Genomic DNA, 24,304 nt, shown 5'->3' on the forward strand with positions numbered 1-24,304 from the left:
GCTTCCAATCGTTCCTCCGGGAGGGGGAGGCGCGGCCGCCGGGAGCGAGACGGGCGCGCGGGCAGGGGAGGGAGGAGGGGCGCGGGGAGGACCCGGCCGCGGGAGGAGGAGGCTGGCGAGGAGGCGGCCCCGGCGGCGGCGCGGAGAGCCGGGACCCGGAGCCCAGAGCGCGGCCGGGCAGCGCGAGAGCAGGCGCCGCAGGAGCCGCAGCTCTGCCCGCCCGGCCGCCCGAGACCCACCGGCCTGGCTGGCGCGCGCCGGCTGCAGGTGCCAAGGGGCTGGCGGCGGGCGAGGGCGCCGCCGGGTCCGGGGCTGAGCCGCGCTGCTGTCTTCTCCCCCTTGCAGACGGGCGCCGAGCATGGAGCTGTCCCCCCGCAGCCCTCCCGAGATGCTGGAGTCGGATTGCCCGTCCCCCCTGGAGCTGAAGTCAGCCCCCAGCAAGAAGATGTGGATTAAGCTTCGGTCTCTGTGAGTCCCTGGCCCGGGGGGGGGGGGTAGGTAGCCTGCAAAGTGGGGGGGGGGGAGCAGCCGGAGCCGGGTGGCGGCTTCTCCCCGGCACACATGCTGGCAGGTGCGAGGACAGAGCGGCCCGGCACCCATGGAGGCCACATGTGCAGGGCATGTGCGCAGAGAGCCCGGGGCTGGCGTGGGACTCGGAGTTGCAAAGGGGCCGCTTGCCTGCGCCCCTGCCCCCCGCCCCCACCCCCCGGTGGCACACGCAGCGTGCAGCGGCCGCACAGTGTGTGCGGTGTGGTAGGGCCGCAGCCCGGCAGCCTTCAGGAGGTGGCAGGCTGACTCACACACATCCATGTGCAGCGTTGTGGAGCTGGGAGACACATCACATGTATGTGCAGGACTGTCCGTGGGCCCCAGAGGTGCGCGTGGAGCGCTTGCACCTCCTGCAGACCCAGTGCCTGGGGAGAGTTGTGCCAACCTGTGGGTCGTATGGCTCTCAGCTGGACTAGGTGGTTTCTGGCTCCTGCATCCTACGGGGAGTGGGGGCGGGGGCACCCCATACCTGAGCTGCTCCTCTCTCTTGGAACTTGGAACCCCATTCTGCATATCCACCCGGGCTCTGGAGAAGGGGCGGAGCTCCCCCCTGCGTGGGGGAGAGGAAAGCGTGATTGACAGGGGCAAGGTAGCTGTCAAAACCTTTTTGTTGCTATGGGTCTCCCCTGGTCTCCAGGCACATTTAGGCATCGCTTCTTATTGACGCGGGATGAGAGCAGGTGGGGAGAAATAAACAGGGGAAGGAGGGACTCCAGTCCCCGTGGAGAAAAGGAACTTTTCTTTCTTTTCCTAAAAGCAGGAGAGGGCTGGATCAAAGATAAGCCAAGCACCAGCTTTATCACCCAGGCAGCTGCCATCCATCGAGCAATCACCACAGTCTGTTGAGTCTTAATCAGAGAACAAGGGACAGTGCCCTCTTCCTGGCCGCAGGGAAAGGCTGTAGGGGTTCAGTGAGGAACTACAGTGGACAGAGCCCCAAAATGCAGCTCCTTCGCCAATCCCCTCGGTAGCGAGCTCTAAATCTTTCCATTTTTGGATTCTGGCAGAGGGGGAGAGGCTCACGATTGTGTTGCTCTTTAAATATTTCACCTGTGCTGATAAGACGATACCTTTCCGTGGGGCTGGTGGGCCTGCTTTATGCACGGGCTGCTTAGAAAGGCCTTCGGGAGAACGGAGGCATAGTGGGCCGTGGGAGTTGGAATCCAAATGTGCTCTGCCCTCTTTTGCTGCCTCTAGCCTGTGCCATTTGCTGGGCTCTATGAAGCAAAGCCTTGGAATGAGTTCTGGCATGGAGAAAGGGAACACTGATGGAATTGATTTTTGTTGGGAGGAGCGCTGGGTGATTCTTGATAGAAAACTAAACTCTGTTAATTTAACTAAGCTGGGAAGAAGGGCAGGTAAGGAAGTGGTTGAAAGGCAAAGAAGGGACCTGGGGGTTTATAACAGGAAAAATCAAGGTGGCCTGCGTGGATTCCCACAGCATTGGTGGCTCATCGTATACTTCTCTTGCCTCCACTCCTGGAAACGGCTGCAAAGGAGCAGGCAGGTTTTCCCAGCTTCACTGTCCCTCCCCCCTCGCCTTTCTAACCGAAAGTCTTTCCTGGAAGCAAATTGCTATTTCTCCCTTTAGTTTGTGATGTGCCCATGGTGAGAGAAGATGCCCAGAAGGAGGCCCTGGAAGCTCAGGAAAGAGGGAGTAGGAGCAGGGCCCTCTCCAGAGTGTGCTGGCTGAGATGTCCTTCAGGATATCATGATAGACAAGGATCACTAACCTTGTTGATTAGATTATTCTGGTCTTCACTTACCATCTTCTCAATACTAATCACCAGGAATAGATTCCCGGTCTTACTCTCTTGAAGCAGAGAAAGAAGGTGTTATCAAGGTAGATCCCAAGTTGCTGGCTTACTGGATTTGGCCCTGTTTGAATATTGGGTAGCTTTGCCTATGGGTGAAAGAAAAGAAAAGGATTTAGAACTTTTGCTGAGTAGAAGAGAGAAATTCCTCAACGCTGAGTGGTTGAATGGTTTCTGAAGAGGCGAGCAAAGAAGGCAGCCCCTCTTTTTAATGGAAATAGACACCCCTATCCCCAGTGACCACCAGACCCAATGGGTCTGGGTGGAAAGGGGTTGTTTAGTCTGCAAATAGAAGGGTGGATGTGATTAACTCGAGACTGGGCAGTGAGGAGAAAGGAAGACAGATGGAACATACATTTATATGTGTAGATGCCTTGATTCCTGTACCCAGCATATCCCACCCACCTCCGCCCTTTTAATTTTTAATCTAGAACATTTAGACTCCCTTCAGGGAGTCCAGACCTGGTATTTTTATCTCTTGTAGAAAAGCCCCTACTAATATATTTGTACAGGGAAATTTCTTTTTGGAAAGGGCATCCAGGAATTCTGTTTCCCATATTAGGACTCTGTGAAGGATGAACTCAGGATCTGGAGCATATGATTTGGAGAGTCTCTGACTGTGGGATTTCATCTCTGCCCAGCAGGAGAATTTTCCTAACGAAGCAGACTCATAAACAGAGACGTGGCAGAAGCTGGGAGGGGCAGTCTGGAGATGATCGGGTCACTAGGATGACTTTCAGCATCGGAGGCCCTAGGAAGGAGTCTCTGACTTGCCTGCCCAGCCTTCTTGAAACTAGAGGGCCTTGGGAGTGTGGGGGAGGGTAAATTGGGTAGAAAGGATTTTCTGTGCTTTTGTGAATGAAGGAAAACCACAAGCAGAGGTTCATTTGCCATGCTTAATTCATGCATTCACTCAACAACCATTAACTGAGTGCCCCTTTGGGCCAGCAAGGGTGCGTTCGCTGGGGATACAGTGCTGGACAAATGAACACAATCCCTGCTGCCGTGGAGTTTGTAATCTGGTTGAATTCCATCCAGTAGACCGAAGCGTGGAGAAGACACCTTGCTCCGTGTTTGTTACACCCATCCAAGTGGTAAAACTCTACCACTCCAGGTTCTGCCTAGTCTTTTCCTTTGCAAGCCTCACACAGCCAGGAAAGGCAAAGATACGAGTTCTCCCTCTCTCAGCATAGTACAAGAATCACTCTCTTCCCTCTGCTCTAAGTTCTCTTGGAATTTTACAGACAGATCTCTCCTCTTCCCATGGGATAGAACAGATAAAGTCCCTTTCTCTTCTCCTTTCTCCAAGGTCTAAGCTTAATCCCAAGGTCTAAGCTTAATAGCCTAAGCTGTGGTTCAAGGTCATTATAGCTGAGCTGGAGCAAGGACCCAGTTGGGGACTATTTTTGCTCATTTTGTTTCATCAGAGTCTAGTGTGGCACCTGGAATATAATCCACAATAAATGCTGCTAAATGAAGTAATGAACCAACGAATCAGTGGGTGGATGTGTATAGATCATGGAGCCCTGCTGTGTATCTGATGCTGTGGTGCGTGCGTTCCTGGGTAGGGGGGAGGAGCAGAAAATGGTGAGGGAAGAAAGAGAACATCTTCTGTGGCTTCCTGAGAGGGTGATGTAGAAAAGGCTTGGGGTTTGTGGGCTTCAGGGCAGAACCTGAACCAAAGGGGCTGCAGAGAGAACACAGAAGCAGCGCTGTGTGGCTGTGTGGATGAGCTGCATCAGGATGACACTGTGAACGCCTGGCATGCATACACGTGTGTCTGCGTGAAGGTTGATGTGCGCGCCGGGGACAGTTTGTGGAGTCAGCACTCCATGGGATGTCTCTGTTTTTATGTTTATAGATGGCATGCGTGGTGATAAATATGTTAGGAAGGGAAGCACTTGCCTGAATGCTTGAAGTCTGCCCTCCGTGTGGAGGAAATGATGTGTGTGGGCAATGGAAGGATATGTAAGTGCGAGATGTGTATGTGTTTGTGACACACTCCATTTTTTGGACAATCCTGGGGAGATCAAATGCACAGGAGGGGGAAGTTGAGGGGCGGGGCTGGGTGCCTCACTGATGTGAGATTTTGTCCTCATTCTGTATCTGCCCCATGGAGGGATCTTCTGTTGCTCTCACCAGTTTTGAAAACGGTGCTGTCTTCCTCCTTTTTCTGCCTATGGCTGTGGAGCTGCTGTGAAGATTATGGGATAAACTGGGGCTTCCTGAGCCTCTGGAGAAAAAGGACTATCATTTCTTCCAGGTCTTGGGGGGGTGTTGATTTTTACCAGCGCCCTCCTCAGATCAGCTCTTCCTCCTTTATTTCCAGCCATGGCCAAGGGAATCTCTCACCCCTGGGCCTTGTACCCCTTCTGCCATCAGATGTCTTCCAGATCTGCATTTCCCCCATCAGCTTTGTCTTGACTGAGGCATCTTGGGGGGGGGGGTAGATGGTGGAAAAGTCCCACAGTGAGGTGAGGGGGTAGTGCAGAGATAAGGGAAATAAAAATTCATATCAAAGCAAGAACTATACAAACTACTGGTCAGAACACGTGGTTGGGAGGAATTAGGGGCGGGGGGGGGCAGTGGAAGAATATGGAGGATATTGGGGTGCTGAAGTATGAGTTCATGTTCCTACTCTGCCAATTGCCAGCGGCGTGATCTTGAAGCCACATAGTCTCTGAATCTCAGCTTTTCATTTGATGTCATCCATTGAAAGTGGTTTTTAGATGATGAATGATAAAGCCTGGACTTTTTCCAGCATGGGAGAGCTCGCTGTGTGAAGAACAGGGGAATGGAAATGAGCAGGTGACCAGGGGTTTGGAAAGGGAGCAAATCAAGATCCAAGCGGCAGGGATTCAAAGCGCTGAGCAGGTTGGAGTCCCTGCGTCTGAGACGTGATCTGGAGCAGTTCTGTTGCTACATGGGTGTCTGGAGCAGGTGAGGGGGAGGCTGTCCCACCAGGGGTGGGGGCTGCTGATGACAAAAGAAAAGAGGGGGATGTCCTCCTTGTCACCCCTCTCCCCAGGAGTCAAACTAGAGCGGAGCCATTGCAGTGCTAGGCCATGGCGGGTGAGGGCGCGCCCAGGGGCTGCCACTGGCGAGTTCTGTGGGCCTGGGAGCACTTCCCCTCCGGAATTCATCCCCAGTCCCTAGGCCGGGGGTCATATACCAGGCACGGGCCCTGATAACCCAAATGCCACTCGGCTTGCCCAGAAGCCCCAGGAGACTGGGCAGAAAAAGATGAGCAAAGATTCTACATTTGAGGTTGCATTTATCACTTTGGCCAGGAAGAGGGTGAAGCAGGTTGGGGATTCTATGGGGCTGGCTGGCCAGGGAGGCCCTCCAGGGAGAAGCCCGGATAACCCTTCTCTCTTTTCCCCGGGGGGCTCTGTCCCGGGAGTTCCCGAAGTCAGTGCAGGGAGCGGCTGTCTCCTGCGGTCCCCTCTTTTGGGCCTTCCAGCAGAGCGGGAGGGAGAAGCAGGGAACCGGGCAACAAATCTTTCCCTCTCTCTTTCAGGTCTTTATTTATTTATTTTTAAAGATTTATTTATTTATGCATACAAGAGCTGGGGTACAGGCCAGAGATGCGTGGGGTGAGAGGATTCACCAGAGACAGAGTGGGGAGCAGAACAGGCAGCAGGCGAGTCAGGAGAGGTCTGCTGCGCCATGTGGGTAACTCCCTGGCCGGCCAGGGGGATCGAACTCTGCTGCAGAGTCTGCAAATTGCTTCAGCAGCGGCTGCAATTAACCCCAGCGGTGCCTAACCCCTTGCGCCACCAGGGGGGCCCCTCTTTCAGGTCTTTAAATCTGTCATTGAGGATTTGTTTCCAATCTCTGCTCCCTCTGCGTGCCCCCCTTGGCTTCTTCCTGCATCTTCCCTCTGTCTCTTCCCTCCCCTGTCCCCACCTTCCTCTGGCTTCTCCTCTTGCTCTCCTCCCTGCTCCGCTTCCTCACTAGCTCCTGCTCCTTGCACTGGCCCTCTCATTTTTGCTGTTGTTCTACTCCCCCCTCGCCTTGGCTGGGAGTCAAAAAAAATCCCGGGGCTTGGGGTTCAGGGCTCAGAGCTCCCGCTTGCCCAGATGTTGTTGGGGTGAGTTTGCTGCAGCCCCCTTTGGGGTCTCCTTAGGCCCTGAGGCGTGGCGCTTCAGCCCCTGCATTCTGCCAGGTCTTTCGTAGCCACCGCAGTGACCCCTCCTCCTGCCTCCTCTGGGGAGGAAGCCAAGTAATTGCCTTTGGATCTCAGGGGGCTGCTTTTCTCAAGTACGGAAGCTGAGTAGCTCTTTCCACTCTCTTCGGGACAGCAGCAGAGAGGTGGAGTGCAGGTGAGAGCCTGGGAGGCTGGAGGTTGGTAGGTAACGAGCCTGTTCTCTGAGGAGGAAGATGTGATGGTCTGAGGAACTGGGGAGAATCTTGGGACTACCGGGAGGGGCACAATGGGAATTGGGGGGAAGAAGAGCCGCCGAGAAGGGAACAACAACATGCAGTTGTTATCTGTTCAAGGCAGGGGCTGCTTTGTCCCACAGCGCCAGGCCCTCTGTCTCTCGTGCCCCCCTCAGCTCTTCCCTCCGTCAGCTCCTGCTGCATCTATGGAGCTGATTCCCTTCTGGGAAGAAAACACCAAGTGTGCATTCTTCTTTGGCATCCCAGAGCTGGCAGAGGTCCACTGAGGGACCGGTGTCAGGGTTTTGGTCAGAGAAGCGGGCATGGTGGGAAAGCGACCAGGGCGTACCCTGGGAGAGTGCTGGGGGCTGGAAGGGCTGGGAAGGAGGTGCTCAGGTGGTGCTGTTGGGTACAGGCAGGTTTCCAGTTGATTCTGCAGCTGCAATAAGAAGTCAGGTTTGCAAATAATGATGGTGGCTGCACGGGATGATTAGGCTCCCAGCTGGCCTTGGCACCACTTAGGTTGGTAAGTGAGCGTGGCTTCCTGGGGGCTTAGTGACTCCCTGGCAGGCAGGCCTGCGGGCTGGAGATGCTTCTCCATCCCTATGCCCTGGCTTCCGTGCTCCCTGTTTATCAGCTCTTGTACATCGAACTTGGCACTGTGGCCCCAGTTTTCTCTGCTGTACCCACCGGCCTTGAAAACTTCTTGGGGCCCCTGAACACACATGCCATGGGTGTTGCTAAACTCCCTAAATCCTGGCCATCTCTCTACAACGCTTTAGAAATTCTGATCTGAAAGAAGCATAATAAAGCAAATTGCGCCAGACTCACTCCAAAGCCTTCTTTGTTCTGCCTGATTTCTCTTTCTGTTCTCTGAAATGCCAAGAAAACTTGCTATAGTTTTGATTGCAGCAAGATGGACTGAAGGTAGATGTGTAGAAGAGAACTTCCTGGAAAGATCACGGAGGCTAGACCTTCCTAGGGTAAAGAAGAAAGCCGCCCTCTTCCTTTAAGCATCAGGTTAGGGCTGAGCGTGTGTGTGTGTGTGTGTGTGTGTGTGTGTGTGTGTGTGTGTGTGTGAAGCTGTGAGCCAGTCAGAAGGGATGAACTTGAACCCAGGAACTAAGACCCAGTCATTCTACTTCCCTTGTGTCTCCACCCCAGGCATTGAATTTGAGAATCAAAATATATTACAGAGGAGGAAACTGATGCCCAGAGGTAGTGGGTAAGATGCGGTTACAGGGCCGCCACAAGCCCCACAGATCCACCATCCAGTGCATCACACCTGCAGTCAGTCCCTTGCCAGGCGTCCAATTCACTTTCCCATCTCAGGCCGCGTTCAACATCTGCTAGGCCCCCTGGCAGCAGGGCGTCTGCTGGAACATCTGTTGGGATGTGGTCTGGAGGGCTTGCGGGGGTGGTCCACGTGGAGGCGGTTAATGAGCAGAATTAAATAGCGCAGGGAGGGAGCAGCAGGGAAGACAAGTGAGCTAGAGAGTTCTCCTGGAGCCTCCTCTGACTGGCTTTCCGTGGACCGGCCTTCCGCTTCCAGCTTCCAGGTCCTCCCTCGCTCGAGGACTGCGGGAGTGGCGACCCGGGTGCCATGCCCGGAGATGGGGTATCTGGGTTCTTGTGAGTCTGGGTCAAAGCTCAAGCCCTTTGGATAACCCCTTCTTCTGATCCATGCTGGGCTGCTGCTGGGGCCACCTGTTGGAAAGGGAGGCAGAGGGGGTGCCTGGGCTGGCACTGTGTCTCCTCTTCTGCTTCAGTTTCCCCAGACCCTCCTCCACAGCACCTCTCAAGTCTCCCTTCCCTCCCTCCAGCAACCTTAGTACCCCCCGCCCTTAGTACCTTCCCCTGGTCTCCTTTCACCCCCTGGGTTCTCTTCTCCCGGCTCCTCCCCAGGCCGCCTGCCCCCACCCCCCACCCCCATCCCTTAGCTCATCCGTCCAGCCCCAGAGAGCTCAGTGCTGCTGCCATGTCAACCTGAGGCTTGCTGCCTCCCAGGATGGAACCCCACTTCTGTCACCAGGGGGGATATTTTTATCTCCGGAGCCACCCCCGCCGCTGTGCCCAGCCAGCTGCCAGAACTGTATAGCACTGGGAAGCCAGGGGAGTCGGGGAGCTGCGTGGTGGTAAGGGGGCGATCTGGTTGTTCTTGGTTTCCCAGGGCTCCCTGCCTTGCACGTTCCCTGGCTGCCGCTTCCCCTGTCTGCCTGGGCCCTGTGGGGTAAGGAGCCGGGGGAGCCCCAGACAACCCGGAGTGGTGCTGGTGGGCGACGTGGCTTTTCTACACCAGAGGTCCTGGGTACAGGAGTGGGCGTGAAGGACTTTGTCTCTGGGGGACTCTTAATGAACGTTTGTGGAAGTCACTAAACAAAGGGCGAGACTAAACGATAATCCTTCGCGTCCATGCACCACTTTGTGCTTCCGAGGCCCCATCCTACGCTCTCGTGTGGTCGTGCGAGCATTCTGCACGACCTGGTCGTGCGCAGGTATTCGTCACCCGTGTCACAGGCCAGGACGCTGGAGCTGGGAGTGACTTGCTCAGGGCTGCACATGTGGCCAAGTCCAGGCCAAAACATGCTTTTATCTCATCTCCTCTTTCTATTGCATTGAGATGACTTTCCAGGTTCTGTTACCCTCTGAGATTGCAGAGCCTGGAGATCAGTCTTGGCTGACCCTTCCTCAACCCCACTATCAGCCCCCCGCTGCCCCAGCCTACCCCTTCCTTTCTACCCCTCGTCTCTGACTGGAAGCAGAGCCTCTGCCCCTTGCTCACTCCCCACCCCAACTCCTGCTCTTCCGTGCGGGTGGGCCCTAGGGGTGGGGCCAGAGAGGGGGGCACAATGGTCGGGCATCTCTCTACTTTCAAACTCAATTTCCAGTCCAGGCTAAAGGAAAATCTAAGTGGACTCTTTACTGGGGTCATCACCTCTGCGCTCTGCTCCCATCCAGGGGACAGTCCCTTCAGCTCAGGCAGAGGTAGAGTGTGTGTGTGTGTGTGTGTGAAGCTTATTCCCCCAGGCGGGGATGCTGGCTGACCGTGTTGTTCCTCACTAGGAACAGTCAATGATAACATTAGTCTGGGGTGGGGGCAGCAGGGGCATGTGGAGTGGGGGGCAGCAGGGGCATGTGGGGTGGGTGCTGTGTGGTCCTTAGTCTCATCAGCTTTGGTTCTATTGAGCAAGAAGGCAGGGGGTGGACAAAAGATCCTCCCCAAGGCCTTCCTAGTCTAAGAAATCCACCTTGCAGCGGGCAGGCTGAGATGAAGGCCTGCGTGATTAGGGGCAGGGGCTGGAGCCAGTGAGGGAGGGGAGTGGCCTGGCTTGTTTGTTGCTGCGCCCCCAGCCCCACCTGGCCCTCCAAACCAGAAGTACTTGGCCTCCAGGCCGGAGACTTGTCTTTGTGGCCTGGGTGGCAGCTCTGGGTTTCTAACTCTGGGCCCCCTAGTGCTTCTCTCTAAAGAACATGACCAGCGTGTGTGTGTGTGTGTGTGTGTGTGTGTGTGTGTGTGTGCACGTGTGCACGTGCGTGCATTGGGGGCCACAGACAGTGGGTTTCCTTTCTCCCTGAATCTGCAGCAGCCCCGCTTCGGAGCCCCAGGAGTTCACTAGAAAACAACTTGTAGATCCTTCACCTCCCCTGTCCTCGCTGCTGCTGAAGCCACTTCCCCGGGTCCCAGCACAGAGGCGCTGAGCAACAGCAGTTCCCAAACCCCATTTGTTTATAGTCTTCCAAGGCCCTGGCTCAGGGACAAGGTATTTTAATTTCTCCCTGCTTCGGGGCGCGGCTTCCCGGCACAGTCCTGGCTCCCGGCCCGGTTCTGCCCTTGTGTCCTCCCGCCTGTCCTGCGGCCCCGCTCGCGCCCCTTCCTCGAGGCCGCCGCGCCCCCGGCCCGGCCGGCCCTGACAGCCAGGAGGTCGCGGTCGCGTGGACTGCCCGGAGGCCGTTGGCTTCACCCCGTTTTCTCCCTTAGCCCCGCCCAGGCCCCCGGCTGACCAATCGGGGCCGTGCACGGGTGTCGGCGCCGTCCTGGCACAGCCAATGGCAGCCGCGGGCCGCGTCCGCTCCGCAGAGGCCGGCGCGCCTGGGGCGCAGCGCGCACGGGCCGGAGGCGCCCCCGGCCGCCCGCGGGGTCCGGTCCCCTGCCCGCCTCCCCGGCCCCCCTCCGCCCCGGGCCACCCCGTCAGGCCTCTTCTCCCCGGGGCTGCCCTGAGCTCTCGCCCCTGCACTGCTCCTCCCGCAGCTCCCGTTCTGCAGAGGCGCACACTGGCGTGGCGCGTGTGAAGCCACCTGCCAGCGCCTCGGCTCCATGGCCAGGGCTCGGCCAGGGCTCGGCCTCCGTCACGGCTTGGGGTTGGGGAGCGGTTCCCTCCCCGGGGAGCTGGTCAGCAGGTGGGGGCCCCTGAGCCCTCGCTGCAGCAAGCACCTCCCTAACAGCTTCCAGTTCTTTCTGTCCTGCCTCCCTTCTCTCAGGACAGGCCCCGCTCATTTTGGAGAAGGGCCCTGAGACGCCCTAGCAGGGAACTGAAAACGCCTCAGCCCCCTGGGCTCCTGCAGGGCCGCTTCTCCCGCCCGCCCGGGGTCCCTCCCGCCCGCCCAGACGGTCAGGGGACGCTGTCAGGGGACGCGGGTCCGCGCGCATCCTCTGCCCTGGCCTCCAGGAGCCCCTCCTCCGCGGAGCAAGGGGCTGGCCGCTGCTATTTCTGTCCTTTCTGGGATTCTTCTGAGAACAGATGCTTGTTTTTAGGCTGATTCAGAGGTGAAACTTCCCGCGGCCTCTTACCCAGTCTCTTCGGGCCGGGTCAGCCCCATCACCCCCCCGCCAGGCCCCTCCTACCCCCCTCGGGAAAGTTCTGCTGCTCAGTCCTCAGCGCGGACGCTGGAGAAGGAAGTCGGGGGCCCAAGAGGGAGTCATTTCCCTCAAGGGCCCCGGGGCCCCGGGGCAGCACTTTGATACTCTGAAGTAGGAAACTGTGCTTTCCATGGCAAAGCCTGTTCCCGTGCAGAGGAGCCACCTGCAGGGCCCTATCGTCAGGTAGGACCTGGGAGGAGGAGGCAAGATGGGTGGAGGACAGACGCTGCAGGCAGCCAGGTGTGGTGTGGCGGGCGGGATCCAGACTGGACAGGCCCTGTGGATTGTGTGCGCACATGCGTGCTGGCACCAACTTCTTCACTTCCCTGGTCCATCTTGCCTTCACCTGATTCTCTTCCCATGTCTTTCCTTTTTGTCTCTTCCTCATGACTGTGGCAGGTGACTTAGCGGCTTTTTCCTCTGTCGCTCCTTCCTGACCCCAGTCCATAGGCCCTCACGCTCCCCTGAAATTGCATCTCTTGCCTTAAGAACCCTGGGAGGGAAGTAGGATTCCTCTTCCAACTTCCAGCCCCTTGGCTTGAGGTGCCCTGACCTAAGCTCTCTTACTCACTGTGATCTTTTTGGGGTTGTGGGAGCTGGAAGCAGTGGCTTCGGAAATGGCCAGATGGTCAGCCATGTGGTGATCCAAGAAATGAACGGCTGGGGCTTGGGGGTACTGAACTCTTCCGTGATGTGGGAGTCTTCCGGCCAGGAGCCTTTTCATCTAGCTGGCTGCCTAGAGCAGGGAGAGACGAGGCCTCCCGGGGTCAGAAGCTCAGGCTTCTGTCATGGTGCAGGGACTGAAGGTAAAAGAGCAAAATCTGATGTTGGTGCAACAGGCTGGCGTGAAGGTGGGGATTTTTCTTGGGTCTGGATGAGGACTGGATGCAGGTTGAGCATCCAGTTGTACAGACAAAGGGACCGTTCCCGTGCCAGGTCCTCTGAGCGCTGAAGCAGGGATGCAGCATTAAAACTGATGTGGACTTCCTGCTGAAGAATGGTGAAGTGAGGCCTTTGGGTGGGTCTGGGAGAGCCCAGGCCAGAAAGGGTGGCATGGGGAGCATTTCATAACTCCAGGAGGGTGAAGTTCAGGATTATTCCAGCTGCCCAAGTCCAGGTCCCCTCTGGAACTCCGCATTTGTCAGATTTATTCTTTAATCTTCACCGCCCCCTCCTGATGTGTGGATCAAGTTGGATTCAGATTTCAACAGGAGCTAGGAAAGAGCTTCTGGATCACATCTAGAAGTGGGGGCAGGAGGAACTCAGGGGGAGGGGTGTGTTGAAAGCCAGCCTACAACTTCTTTGGCTGTTCTGCCCAGTCTTTCCATTTGAGTTTCAGAAATCCTGGCTCAGGTGTCACTTGTGAGCTCTACCAGATCACCCCATACCTGATTTATCTGCCCCCGCTACCCCTTTTATTTATTTAGGGAACATTTCCCGAGCATGCACTGTGCACGCTGAGCATAGCTGCCAAGATAAACAGGTCCCTGTCGGTGCTTTCTCTCTGGGGCACTTCAGGAACGATGGGCTGACACTGAACGAGCTGTGATGGTGTTGGGGTGCTTGGTGAGGTTCTAGGAGTGGGAGTTGTAGGTTTTCCAGTCTGACTGAGACTGACAAGATGTGATCTTGGACACATCACTTAACCTCCCTCATAAGGTGGTTGTGAGGCGCAAGTGAGGTTTGTAGTTGTCAAGGAGAGATCGTGGCCATCCCCTTCCTGCTATCCTTCTGCGACGAGGCTTCCTAATGACCAGCTTTCATCCAAACTAGACTCTTCCCACTTGGATTTGGGATGGGGAAGGCAGGTGTTCGTTGGGTTTGAAGGGAATGAGGCGTGAGCTGGGCAGGACCAGCTCAGGTTTAAATCGTATTTACAGAGGCTCGTTTTTGTGCAGGCTTTTTGCATACATTATTGAACTCTCTCACCAACAGCCCTTCATGAGAGGGGGAAGGCTTGTTATCATCCTTACCATTTCACAGATGAAGGAATTGGGCTCCAGAATAGTTCCTCAAACTTCAGTGTGCATGAGGATCCTCTGGTTGTTTGTTAAAAATATAGATCCCTGAACCATACTCTCAAAAATTCTGGTTCCAAAGGTGTGCAGAGACGCCCAGGATGTGGTACCCCAGGTGATTCTGATCTGCTGCATCTGCGCGGAGCTAGATTCTGATTATGCTTCAGTGACTTGCCCAAAGCCCAGAGCCGGGAGGTGACAGGTCTGGACCCAGGAGTCCTGCCTCCCAGACCCGGGTCCGAGGGGGCCTAGATTTCTTCTTGGAAATAGGGACGGCAATTCCTCCCGCCTCTCACCTCCCCCTAGGCCCATTGTGAGGTTAAAATGAGATAATGTAGGAGCAAGCGCTTTTTCAAATGAGGAGCTGGCAGCATTGTTAGCGATTCTGCGAATCCATGCAAATGAGCGCCCGTGGGCGTGGCTGTTCACTTTGGGAGCCTGAGCTGGGATGTGCCTTTTCAGAGGTGGGTCTGGAAGAAACTGGAAGAATTCCAGTGGTGGGCATTGACTGGGGGGTGGGGGGGCAGAGTTTTGGGTTGTGAGAAGGTCTGACGGGAAGGGAATCCTGGAGAGAGATGGGTCCAGAGGCCTTTTTCTTCCGATTCCAGGGCCCCCCGCCACCTGGACTGCCTTGGAGGGAGCAGCCCTGCCTAGGGCCTGGGCTCCAAAGGCAGAGTGTACCTCACCTTTTTGTTCTGCCCCCTCTCAGTGGGCACTGTGGGGGCTGCTGGTTCAGGCCCTGCTTTCTACCTCATTTGGCTGGGGAAGGCTTTCATGTTCTCGAGTCTCTGTTCCTCCTCCCTAATGAAGCTGAACTGAGCCTGGCCTCCATGTGGTTAAACAACCCGCCGCGTCCACATGGAGGGGGGACGGCAGGACGGCCGGAGTGGGATTTGAAAAGAACCCACTGCCCCTCTGGGCCTGGCCCTCCTCTTCTGCCCCACTTGTATCCAGATGTGTCTTCAGCCAGGACTGCTGAGGTGAGAGTTGGCCTGTGACACTTACCGACTGGCTATTTTGGGTACTCCTATTCCGAAACTGCAGAGACCCCAGGAATCTAGAGCTGCTTCTGTTCAGGAATGCCATTGTTCTCCCTCCCCCAGCATCCCTGGGAATTGCTGCTAATTTCAGCCTCTGGTCCCTGACTCATTCTCTTCTGCCTGACTCATAGGGTGATCTTGGGTTTTCTCTGAAGCCCCTCTCAGTGGGGATTTGTGATGGCCGCCATTTCACCCCATCTTAGTTTTGGGGGGGTGGGTGGGAGGAGCGAAAAGAATGTTTCGACGCTTTAAAATCACCACCTAAAGTCACAGAGCTTTGTTTTGTGATTGCCTGGGCTGGACTTGCCAGCTTTCCCAGAAGCCTACAGTTAATCATAAATCCCCAGGATCCATGAGTGCAAAATATGAGGGGTTGTCCCTTCAGGCAAAGCATCCAGTAAATCTCTCCCTGACTCCACCCCTGCCACTGTGCCTGGGCCGGGAGCTGCTGCGGGGCATGGTTGGGGATCGGGACAGTCCCTTTTTCCTATCTTTGCTGCAGCACCAGGGAGGCAGGGGTTAATCCTGCTTTGTCCTGGTTGATGGATTCTGGAATCATAATCCATTAGCTCTGCCTGGATGGGGTGAGGCCAGGCGAAAGCATTCAATTTGGTCTTTGTTCTGTGTCTTTGCCATCCCTGCCAGGGACAGAGGGGCTGTGGACATGTACCCCCTGCCCCGGCATGATCTGGAGACATAATGAAAGGATCTTGGGGGGCTCCTTTGACTGCTGTTGGCCCCCAGAACCCTCTCTCATGGGGGAAATAAGCAGTTTTAGCTCTTGCTTATTCAGATTATGAAACAGATCATCCCCAAAACATCTCCCTAGAGGCTTGTACCTGCCCAATTCTGCCAGTGCAGTTGAAACAGAGTTTCAGGAAACACTAACTAAAGGGGGTGTGGGGTGGTGTTGAGAAGTCAGAATGGGTGGGGATGGCAGAGTCAGGATAAGTCTGGGCTTAAACTTCAGGGGTACATAAGCTTAACGCAATGGCAGTAGTCTGAGATGGAAAACATTGCTGCTGTTATTATTATTATTTTAAAAGGTTTTATTTATTTTTACATAGAAGAACTGGGGTACAGGCCAGAGGTGCGGGGGGTGAGAGGATTCACCAGAGACAGAGCGGGGAGCAGAACAGGCAGACTGACTGAAACACGCTGTTGAGGGGAGCAGCGGGGAGACAGGAGAGGTCTGCTGTGCCATGTGGATGGCTCCCTGGGGGGGGGATGGAACTCACACCACTGTGGAGGGCCGTCATGGTGGTAGCGCTGAGACTTAACCCCTAGGCCACCAGGGAGGCCCTGCTGTTATTATTGCTGTTGGGGTGATTAATGATTTATGGAAGGCTGAAGCGGGTTCTGTAGAGTGCATCCTCTGAGAGGTATCCTGTTCTGACGAGGCAGCACCTAAGAAGGATGTCTGTACCCCCCCCCAACCCCCCAGGCTCCGCTACATGGTGAAGCAGTTGGAGAATGGGGAGGTGAGCATTGAGGAACTGAAGAAAAACCTGGAGTACACGGCCTCCCTGCTGGAGGCTGTCTACATAGATGAGACACGGTGAGCGTGGGGAGCTGGCTGAGAGGCAAGACCTGCCCCACCGTAGGGCACACAAGACGCCCTGACCCGGGTGGGGGGGTGGGAGGGCAGAGGGAAAGAGCTATAGGTAGAAATACAGGCAGGGAAAGAGGCAGAGGAACAGCCGAGAACAGCCGAGATAGAGACAAACCCAGATCCGAGAAGGGGCCGCTGTTTCAGAGCTAGAGGGGACCCGACAGCGCGTCTAGTCCGAGCCTTATTCCAGTGAGGGGTCCTTCGAGATCCTCGCGGCCCAGCCTGGTCACGTGTGGCTAGTGCGCACTGGAAATGTGGAAGTGCAAATGCAGACAGCCGTGGAAATGGGACATACACGCTGGATTTCAAAGACTTAGAAAAAAAGTAAAATATTTTATATTTGATTCCACACTGAAGCGATACTGTCTTGGGTGTAGTAGGTCGAATAAAATGTATCATTAGGACACGCGTCACCTGCTTCTTTTTACCTTTTTAATGTGGCTACTGGGAGATTTAAAATTCCTTACAGGCGGCTTGCGTTTTCTTTCTGCCGGGCCGCGCTGCTGGTCTGTAGCCTCCGTGGCCGGTGCTGTGGCAGTGTCTGCTTGAGCATGTCCAGAATTGGGGTGCTCGCTGCCCCACCTCTACTCCACCCACTTCATTATGGGAGACATTAGAGAGAGAGAGGCAGAAACAAAAAGGCGCAGCGAGAGAAGGGGAGGGCACGTCAGAGAAGCACGAGGCTGGCATGAGAGGGGCTGTGGTGAGGGGCACGGCTGGGCCAGGGGCTCAGGCTGTGGAAGCACCTGCTGTCTTTCCTCTGCGACTCCCCTCTGGGGTCTCAGGCAAATCCTGGACACGGAGGACGAGCTGCAGGAGCTGCGGTCCGATGCTGTGCCTTCGGAGGTGCGGGACTGGCTGGCCTCCACCTTCACCCAGCAGGCCCGGGCCAAAGGCCGGCGAGCGGAGGAGAAGCCCAAGTTCCGGAGCATTGTGCACGCCGTGCAGGCCGGCATCTTTGTGGAACGGTGAGGCGCGCCCACGCTCGGCCTCTCTCTGCCTCTAGCTGCCACCCTGGTCTTCTGGACCCCGGCAGACCTGCCCAGAGCTCATCCCACAGCCCCACCTGGTAAGGCCCTGCTCCCCGACCTTCACCTTTCCTTGCTCCGTCTTAGGATGTTCCGGAGAACGTTCACCGCCGTGGGCCCCACCTACTCCGCTGCAGTCCTCAGTTGTCTCAAGGTGATCCCCGGCTCTCGGGAAAGACACGTTTGGGGGGTGAAAGAGCTCCGGGGAGTTTCAGACTGGTTATTGGGGTGACTTTTGCCTCCCTTTTTACCTCTGGGGCCCATGTTCCTCAAAACGACGTTTACTTACCCCTAAGGTAAACTCCAGCCTTCCTGTCTCTCCCCGACTAAGCGACATCTGGGCAGAAAGAGGCCCACCTCATCACCTCTTTGTTTTCCTCCTTCCCAAATCTCTGCCCTCGCCGGGAAGTCGGCCGTGAAGTCCAACTGCAGTCCTCGCTGCTGCGGGGCTCTCCCCCAGGAGTGCGCCTGCCTACTCTCTGGTTTTTCTGCAGAACCTGGACCGCTGGTGCTTTGATGTCTTCTCCTTAAACCGGGCATCGGAGGAGCACGCCCTGAGGACCATCGTTTTTGAGTTGCTGACTCGGCATAACCTCATCAGCCGCTTTAAGGTCAGGCCCCAGCGCGCAGGCCTCTGGCCCGGGCTCCGGGCTCTCGCTCTCACGGCAGTTCTGCGCCATCTCCAGGTGGATCCTGCAGGCTCTCCGCTGTCTCTTCTCCCGCCTGCTGCTCTCCCTCTCGGGCCCAGTGACTGCACTCAGGGAGATTCCTGTCTGCACCCCTCCTGCCTGGGATTCTCTTCTTTTGCCCTTGGCCTGCTCCCGGCTTGTCCTCTCGAGCTGCCTCTCGGCTCACCCCCGTGGCAGCTGTCCTGGCTGTGGTGACCGGGTCCGTGCCTCCGGATGCTGTCAGCCAGCACCCTTGGGACTGCAGTCTCTGTTTCCTGGGGACAGCCTGTCTCTGTCCAGGAGTTTTATGGCGAGATTAGTTCTTGGCATTGCCTGGTAGAGCCAAACGAGGGGAGGGAGGGTGTGTGAACTCCGTTTGCTCTTCAGCTTGGCTGGACGGGAAGAAGAATATGGGGCTAAAGTCCTCTCCAGATCCTGTGCCAGAGGGAGTGTCTTGGGAATAGGGACTAGGAAAAAAAACACTCCCTTGTGGAAAATCTACACTTAGAAGTGGACCGCGGGGTTGAGGACTTGCGGTGGGAGATCTGGTCCGCACTTGGGGGGGCTGGGTGGTCGACTTTAAGTGGAGGAAAACGTGTGTGTTCTGGGGGGATGTTGGGGGTTTAAGGGCCCTTCCCAGAGGCCGCTGGGAGACTGCCCGCCCACAGCCTGCCTCCAGATCATCACAACAGACTGTTGGTGTGTATGAGCCTTGACCCTTGACCCCTCCTTTTACAACAACTCTCAAGAAAGTTTCCAAACTTTGCTGATCTGCTCAGCTGGGATTTTTTCCTGGGCCTTCCCTGCAGTTTCATTTTCTTCCCATGAATCCCGCCCTCCAGGACAGAGAATAGCAGGGTCCTCTTTTTCCAAAGACTTTTCCAGATCATATTGCTCCCAAGTGGTTCTCGGACATACTCCAGCCCCAGCCTCTCCTAACCTCTGCTTCCTTGGTTGGAGGGACTGAGTGTGGGACGCCCCAGGAGTAGCTGCATCAGGTGGGGCTTCCCCAGCCCCAGCCTGTCTTGCTCGCAGGTCCTGCGAGAGGCAGCTTTGTTGCCTCAGTGTTCTCTCTGGTGGAGGCGCCAGTTGGAGTTGCCCTTCTCAAGCTCCACGTTCCCTTCCTGGGCACCCATTCCCTCTCCTGCGCCTCCCCTCCTCGCCCCTTCCCTCCAGGGACGCCATGGCAACAGAAAAGCAAGAGCAGTTGTCATGGAAACGGTCCTTTAAAATTCCCTGAATTTGGGGCACAGCCCTCCGGGGTGGGGGTGGGGGACATTAGGGTCTGACTGACGGTGGTGCGTCTTCTGTGTCTCGTCACTTGCTCATCTCTGCAGAAGCTTCCCCAAGTCCTGGATCTCGGTCTCCTCCCAGCCTCAGGAGACCTGGGGACAGCTGTACACACCAGCCTGCCACGTGGGAGCCTTGGGCCTTTGAAGGAGGGAGGCAGACACCCTAAGGCTACATGCAGAGAAAGAGCATTGAGAGGAGCTGGACAGAACTTTAGTTCCTAGAGTGTGTGTGTGTTTGTGTGGCAGGGCTGGGGGAGGAGGTCTAGGAAGGCTTCTCAGAGGAGGGGGCATTTCACATCTGCCTGGAAGGGTCCTCTCTAGGTCAGCTTATTCTTTCTGCTGCTTCGGAGTCCCTCTCCATGATATTGGGTTCAGGATGGGGTATGGTGCTTAGAAGGTGGGAGGGAAGCTTTATTTCCTTTTCTTAAAAATCTCCAGGGAAATAATAATAATTATAGCTACTCTTTAGAGAGTACTTACTAAGTGCCTTGTACTTATCTCATTAAATTCAAAGTCGGTGGTATTATCTTCATTCTGCACTTAAGTGTCTGAGGCACAAAAGACGCGTGACTTGGCCAAGGTCACACGGCCGCCAGGTGGTGGAGCCCAGATGTGCGCCTTCACCTGACTGCACAGCTGCCTCTCCCAGGCCACACTGCCTTGCCAAGCAATCAGGCCTCGCTAAGCTCAGCCCTTGGCTGCCTGCCATCCCCCAGGTCCTCCGTCTCTCCATTTCCTTCCGCCTGCAGATTCCCACTGTGTTTCTGATGGCTTTCCTGGAAGCCTTGGAGACAGGCTATGGGAAGTACAAGAACCCTTACCACAACCAGATTCACGCAGCCGACGTTACCCAGACGGTCCACTGCGTCCTGCTCCGCACGGGGATGGTGGTAGGTGCCCCGGAGAACACGGGTGTGTGATTCAGAGTCCTTCGCCGGCTAACTGGAGGTTCTAGACTGTACCCCCTTTTCCATGTCCCCTCTTTGGCGCCTTCCTTTAGCATCTCAGAGTCTTTACAGGGTCGCACTGGACTCACTCCTAGGGCATCCCTGGGCGGGCCCTCACTGCACGGGTGGCGGTGGGCTGTGTGTTGGGCGCAGCAGGGTTGGGGCAGGGCAGGGTCTGTACCAGCTGGGAGCTGGCACCCCGGATGGCATCGGTCCAGGAGGCTCCTTGAGAATGGAGGAGGTGGGCTGAGATGGGCTGACGGCGAAGACCTCTGGGCATGACCCGCGGGGGCCGTTTTCTCTCCTGCGCCTTGCTCCCAGCACTGCCTGTCAGAGATCGAGCTCCTGGCCATCATCTTTGCTGCAGCCATCCACGACTACGAGCACACAGGCACAACCAACAGCTTCCACATCCAGACCAAGTGAGCGGTGGGGTGTGGCTGGGGCGGGAGGGGCCCGTCTAGGTGGGGAATGGAGCAGAGTCCCCACTTCAGGGCACCGGACGTGATGACCTTCGGCTTTGCAGGTCAGAGTGTGCCATCCTGTACAACGATCGCTCAGTGCTGGAGAATCACCACATCAGCTCTGTTTTCCGAATTATGCAGGATGACGAGATGAACATCTTCATCAACCTCACCAAGGATGAGTTTGTGTGAGCAGAAGCCAGCACTGGGCATCCCTAGTGACCCCTCACCCGCTTTCTCCTCCCGCCTACGGGCCTCTTCCCAGCAGTGCTGTGGGTGCTGACCACGTCTCCGCTTCTGTCCGTTCAGAGAGCTGCGGGCCCTCGTCATCGAGATGGTCTTAGCCACAGACATGTCCTGCCACTTCCAGCAAGTGAAGACCATGAAGACCGCCCTGCAGCAGCTGGAGAGGTGGTGCCCGGTGGGGGTGGCCGGGCCCGGCTGGAGCGAGGCGTGCGCGTGGTGATCGCTGCGCCCCGTCTGAATGCATCTGTGTGTGTGATGTGTGTGCACACAAGGTCCCAGCTCACACACGGCCCGGGCAGCTGGGCTGCTGGACGGCACTCGGGGCTGCGATCTGAGGGAGGCATTTTCACGGCTGCTCCTGAACGGCTTGCTTGGGAATGCCAGGAGAGCCGCCCAACCCTCCGAACTGGCTTCCTTAGCTGTGAGAGGTGAAGGCGACCTGCCCCCCCAGTCTCCAGCGCCCCTCCTCACCAGCAGCCCTCCTCGTCGGGGCTGTCGTTGGAGTGTCGTGAGGTTAAAAAGGATGCAGATAAATGCTGCAGTGACATCTGCTGCTTAGAGAGGGGTGGGAGTGGAAGCGTGTGTAAGAAAAAGCAGATGTGTGTGTCCTGCAGGTGTGTGCTGGGGTGTGGTGTCTGTGGTGTCTGTGCCAGAGTGTGTCACTGTTGGGGAAGAATCAGCATTACAATAATCACAATGATCATAATTATAGGTAACATCCACTGAGCACTTAGGCGCCAGACTCTCTTCTAAATCCATGTATGTCATTTGATTCTCAGAACAACTCTCTGGCGGAGGCTGTTATTTCCACCTAGGGTTGAAGAAAATGAAATATGGAAATTTTCAATGATTTGCTCGATGCCACGCGGCAGCTGTGGGATGGGCGCGGTGGGGGTCTGAACCTGGTTCTCTGGCCTACGAGCTCGGGTGTTTGCCGTGTGCGCAGTGCTCGTGCGTGTGTACAGTGCTCGTGCGTGTGTGCTCGCCGAAAGGATCTGAGAGGGAGGCCTGTGATGGGAAGCAGGGAATGGTCTAGGTTTTCCTTTCCTAAAAGGTCCGTCTCCCTTGCTACCTGCCCTGCCCAGGATCGACAAGCCCAAGGCTCTGTCTCTGCTGCTCCACGCCGCGGACATCAGCCACCCCACCAAGCAGTGGTCGGTCCACAGCCGCTGGACCAAGGCCCTGATGGAGGAGTTCTTCCGCCAGGTGACCTGGCCTCCCTGTGCACCTGCTGCTCCCGGGGCCCGTGCTCCCCATGCTCCCCACATTCCCCACTCCTACTCCAGATCCTCCTCTGCTCCCCGATAGCTCACCTGACCCCAAACCTGATCCAACATCGCTAACCCGCAACGCTTCACAGCTGCCGGCAGTTTCATTCCATTGCACGTCGCTCATTTTCAGGTCAAAGGCACAGAAATCCCCTCTCCTCCCACAACCACCCCCTCCTCCCTCCCCCGCCCCCAAGCTGCACCCTGGATCTGGTGTGTCTGGGGTCTCCTCTCCAGCGTTCCCCGCCTGTCTTCTCCCCAGGGCGACAAAGAAGCAGAGCTGGGCCTGCCCTTCTCTCCGCTCTGTGACCGCACTTCCACGCTGGTCGCGCAGTCCCAGATCGGTGAGTGCCCTGTCCTGCAGGGGCGGACGCTGGCCCGGCTGGACCCCCAAGGCCCAGGTCCCCACCCCTCTCAACCGTTCCTCCCGCAGGGGCAAGCCTGCTGTGCTAGGCTGGGGTCCTGAGTGGGAGGCAGGGGGGTGCAGTGGGAGGAGTTCTCCGGGGTCACAGACAGAGACAGCATCCCCAAGCCAGTCCCCCTGGGGAAGTGCTCAGCCCCAGGTCACCCCGCCACCTTGTTGGCACGTGGCGGGGGGGGGGGGGGGCACAGGCATGCGGCTTCACAGCCTCTGGCCGACCCTCAGGGGGGCATTTCTCCCTTGCGCCACCCCCTCCACTGCAGGTTTCATCGACTTCATCGTGGAGCCCACCTTCTCTGTGCTGACCGATGTGGCCGAGAAGAGTGTCCAGCCCCTGGCAGACGATGACGGCAAGTCTAAAAGTCAGCCCAGGTGAGGGGCCGCGGGCCGGGTCTCCTGCTCCGGGGAGGGAAGCTGGAAGTACAGAGGCCAACTCACAGGGAGGGGCGCAGCCATGGCGGGGGTGGGGCTCAGGACACTGCAGGTGGGGAGCTCCCTGGCTGCGTGTCACACACACTGGGGTGCAAAGATGGGACTAGAAGGGTGAGGTCTGCGTCTTGTGTCCTTGTCACCAGAATTTTGTGTCTTCTGTAGCTTCCTAGCGCCTTTCTGCTAATCTTGTTGGTACTTTCCTTCCACTCAGAGGGGTGGGTGGCGTCGTGGGGTGACGTCGAGGGGTCAGGGGTAGGAACCTGGGGTGTCCCTAGTGGAGGAACAAGAGAAAGATGACTCTCCACCAGCCCCCTCCTGCTCTTCCGTCCCCTCCGCTCTGAGGGCGGGGAAGGTGGTTCTGGAGTGGATGGGGGGATGGGGTCTCACTTCTGGAACTGGGGGGGGTGTCCTGCATCTAGCTTCCAGTGGCGCCAGCCTTCCTTGGATGTGGAAGTAGGAGACCCCAATCCTGACGTGGTCAGGTTCCGCTCTACCTGGATCAAGTACATTCAGGAGAACAAGCAGAAATGGAAGGAACGAGCAGCAAGTGGTGGGTGCCCTTCGGGGGTGGAGTGGGGGAGAGGCCTTGGGGGAAGGCGGTGGTGGAGCAGCGGCGGGTCCCTTTTCCTTCACGCCCTGGAGCCACTCTGTTGGACAACTCAGTCAGGGCAGATGCTGAGTTTGATCACAGGAAACACTGACCAGCTGATTAGCCTGCACTGTTCTAGAAGGGGCCTAGAGAGGCAGGGACAGCCATATCCCACAGCCCGAGGGCCCCTGTGCACACGTGGCCTGTCAACGGCACCCCCGTAGGTCTGGGTGCTGGGTGGTCCTGGCTGAGAGATCTTCCCCTCTATGTGAGAGCGGAGGATGGTGCGTCTGGGCCCGGCCGGGGAGGCTACCCGCGGGCATGGGCAGGCTGGCAGGCAGGGGGTCGGCTGTGAGTCCCTTACTTTTGCCCACATACCTCTTGGGTCTTGTGGCAAGGGCTCTTGGCCTGACCCAGCTTCCCGCCGCCCCGCAGGCATCACCAACCAGATGTCCATCGACGAGCTGTCCCCCTGTGAGGAAGAGGCCCCGCCCTCGCCCGCCGACGACGAGCACAACCAGAACGGGAACCTGGACTAGCCGGGCGGGCCCAGGTGCGCCGCGTTGGGGGTGCCGGGCTTTATAGGCGGTCGGGGGCCCTGGGTGTCCCGTGGCTCCGGTGAAGCCTCATCTCTGGGAGTCGGCGGACACAGCGTCCCCTTCCCTCTTTCCAGGC

The 24,304-nt window shown here is 57.1% G+C and overlaps 1 protein-coding gene across 2 annotated transcripts; it reads left to right on the forward strand.

The window, feature by feature from the left end:
* Positions 1 to 358: 358 nt before the first annotated feature.
* PDE1B (phosphodiesterase 1B) lies at positions 359 to 24,168 on the forward strand (the record flags this gene model as incomplete). Of its 2 annotated transcripts, none has more annotated exons than XM_084255157.1 (14): positions 359 to 468; positions 16,107 to 16,220; positions 17,060 to 17,242; positions 17,390 to 17,456; positions 17,797 to 17,913; positions 20,012 to 20,152; positions 20,531 to 20,631; positions 20,736 to 20,861; positions 20,983 to 21,084; positions 22,005 to 22,125; positions 22,450 to 22,531; positions 22,872 to 22,980; positions 23,460 to 23,590; positions 24,065 to 24,168. In XM_084255157.1, 14 exons carry the CDS (start codon positions 359 to 361, stop codon positions 24,166 to 24,168), a joined length of 1,608 nt encoding a protein of 535 aa, XP_084111283.1. The 2 variants fall into 2 exon arrangements, with proteins under 2 accessions (XP_084111283.1, XP_084111284.1); XM_084255158.1 differs by lacking the exon at positions 359 to 468 and adding an exon at positions 11,735 to 11,787.
* Positions 24,169 to 24,304: the final 136 nt, after the last annotated feature.

Source organism: Talpa europaea (assembly GCF_964194135.1).
Source record: "Talpa europaea genome assembly, chromosome: 15".
In the NCBI taxonomy this organism is placed as follows: Eukaryota; Metazoa; Chordata; class Mammalia; order Eulipotyphla; family Talpidae; genus Talpa; species Talpa europaea.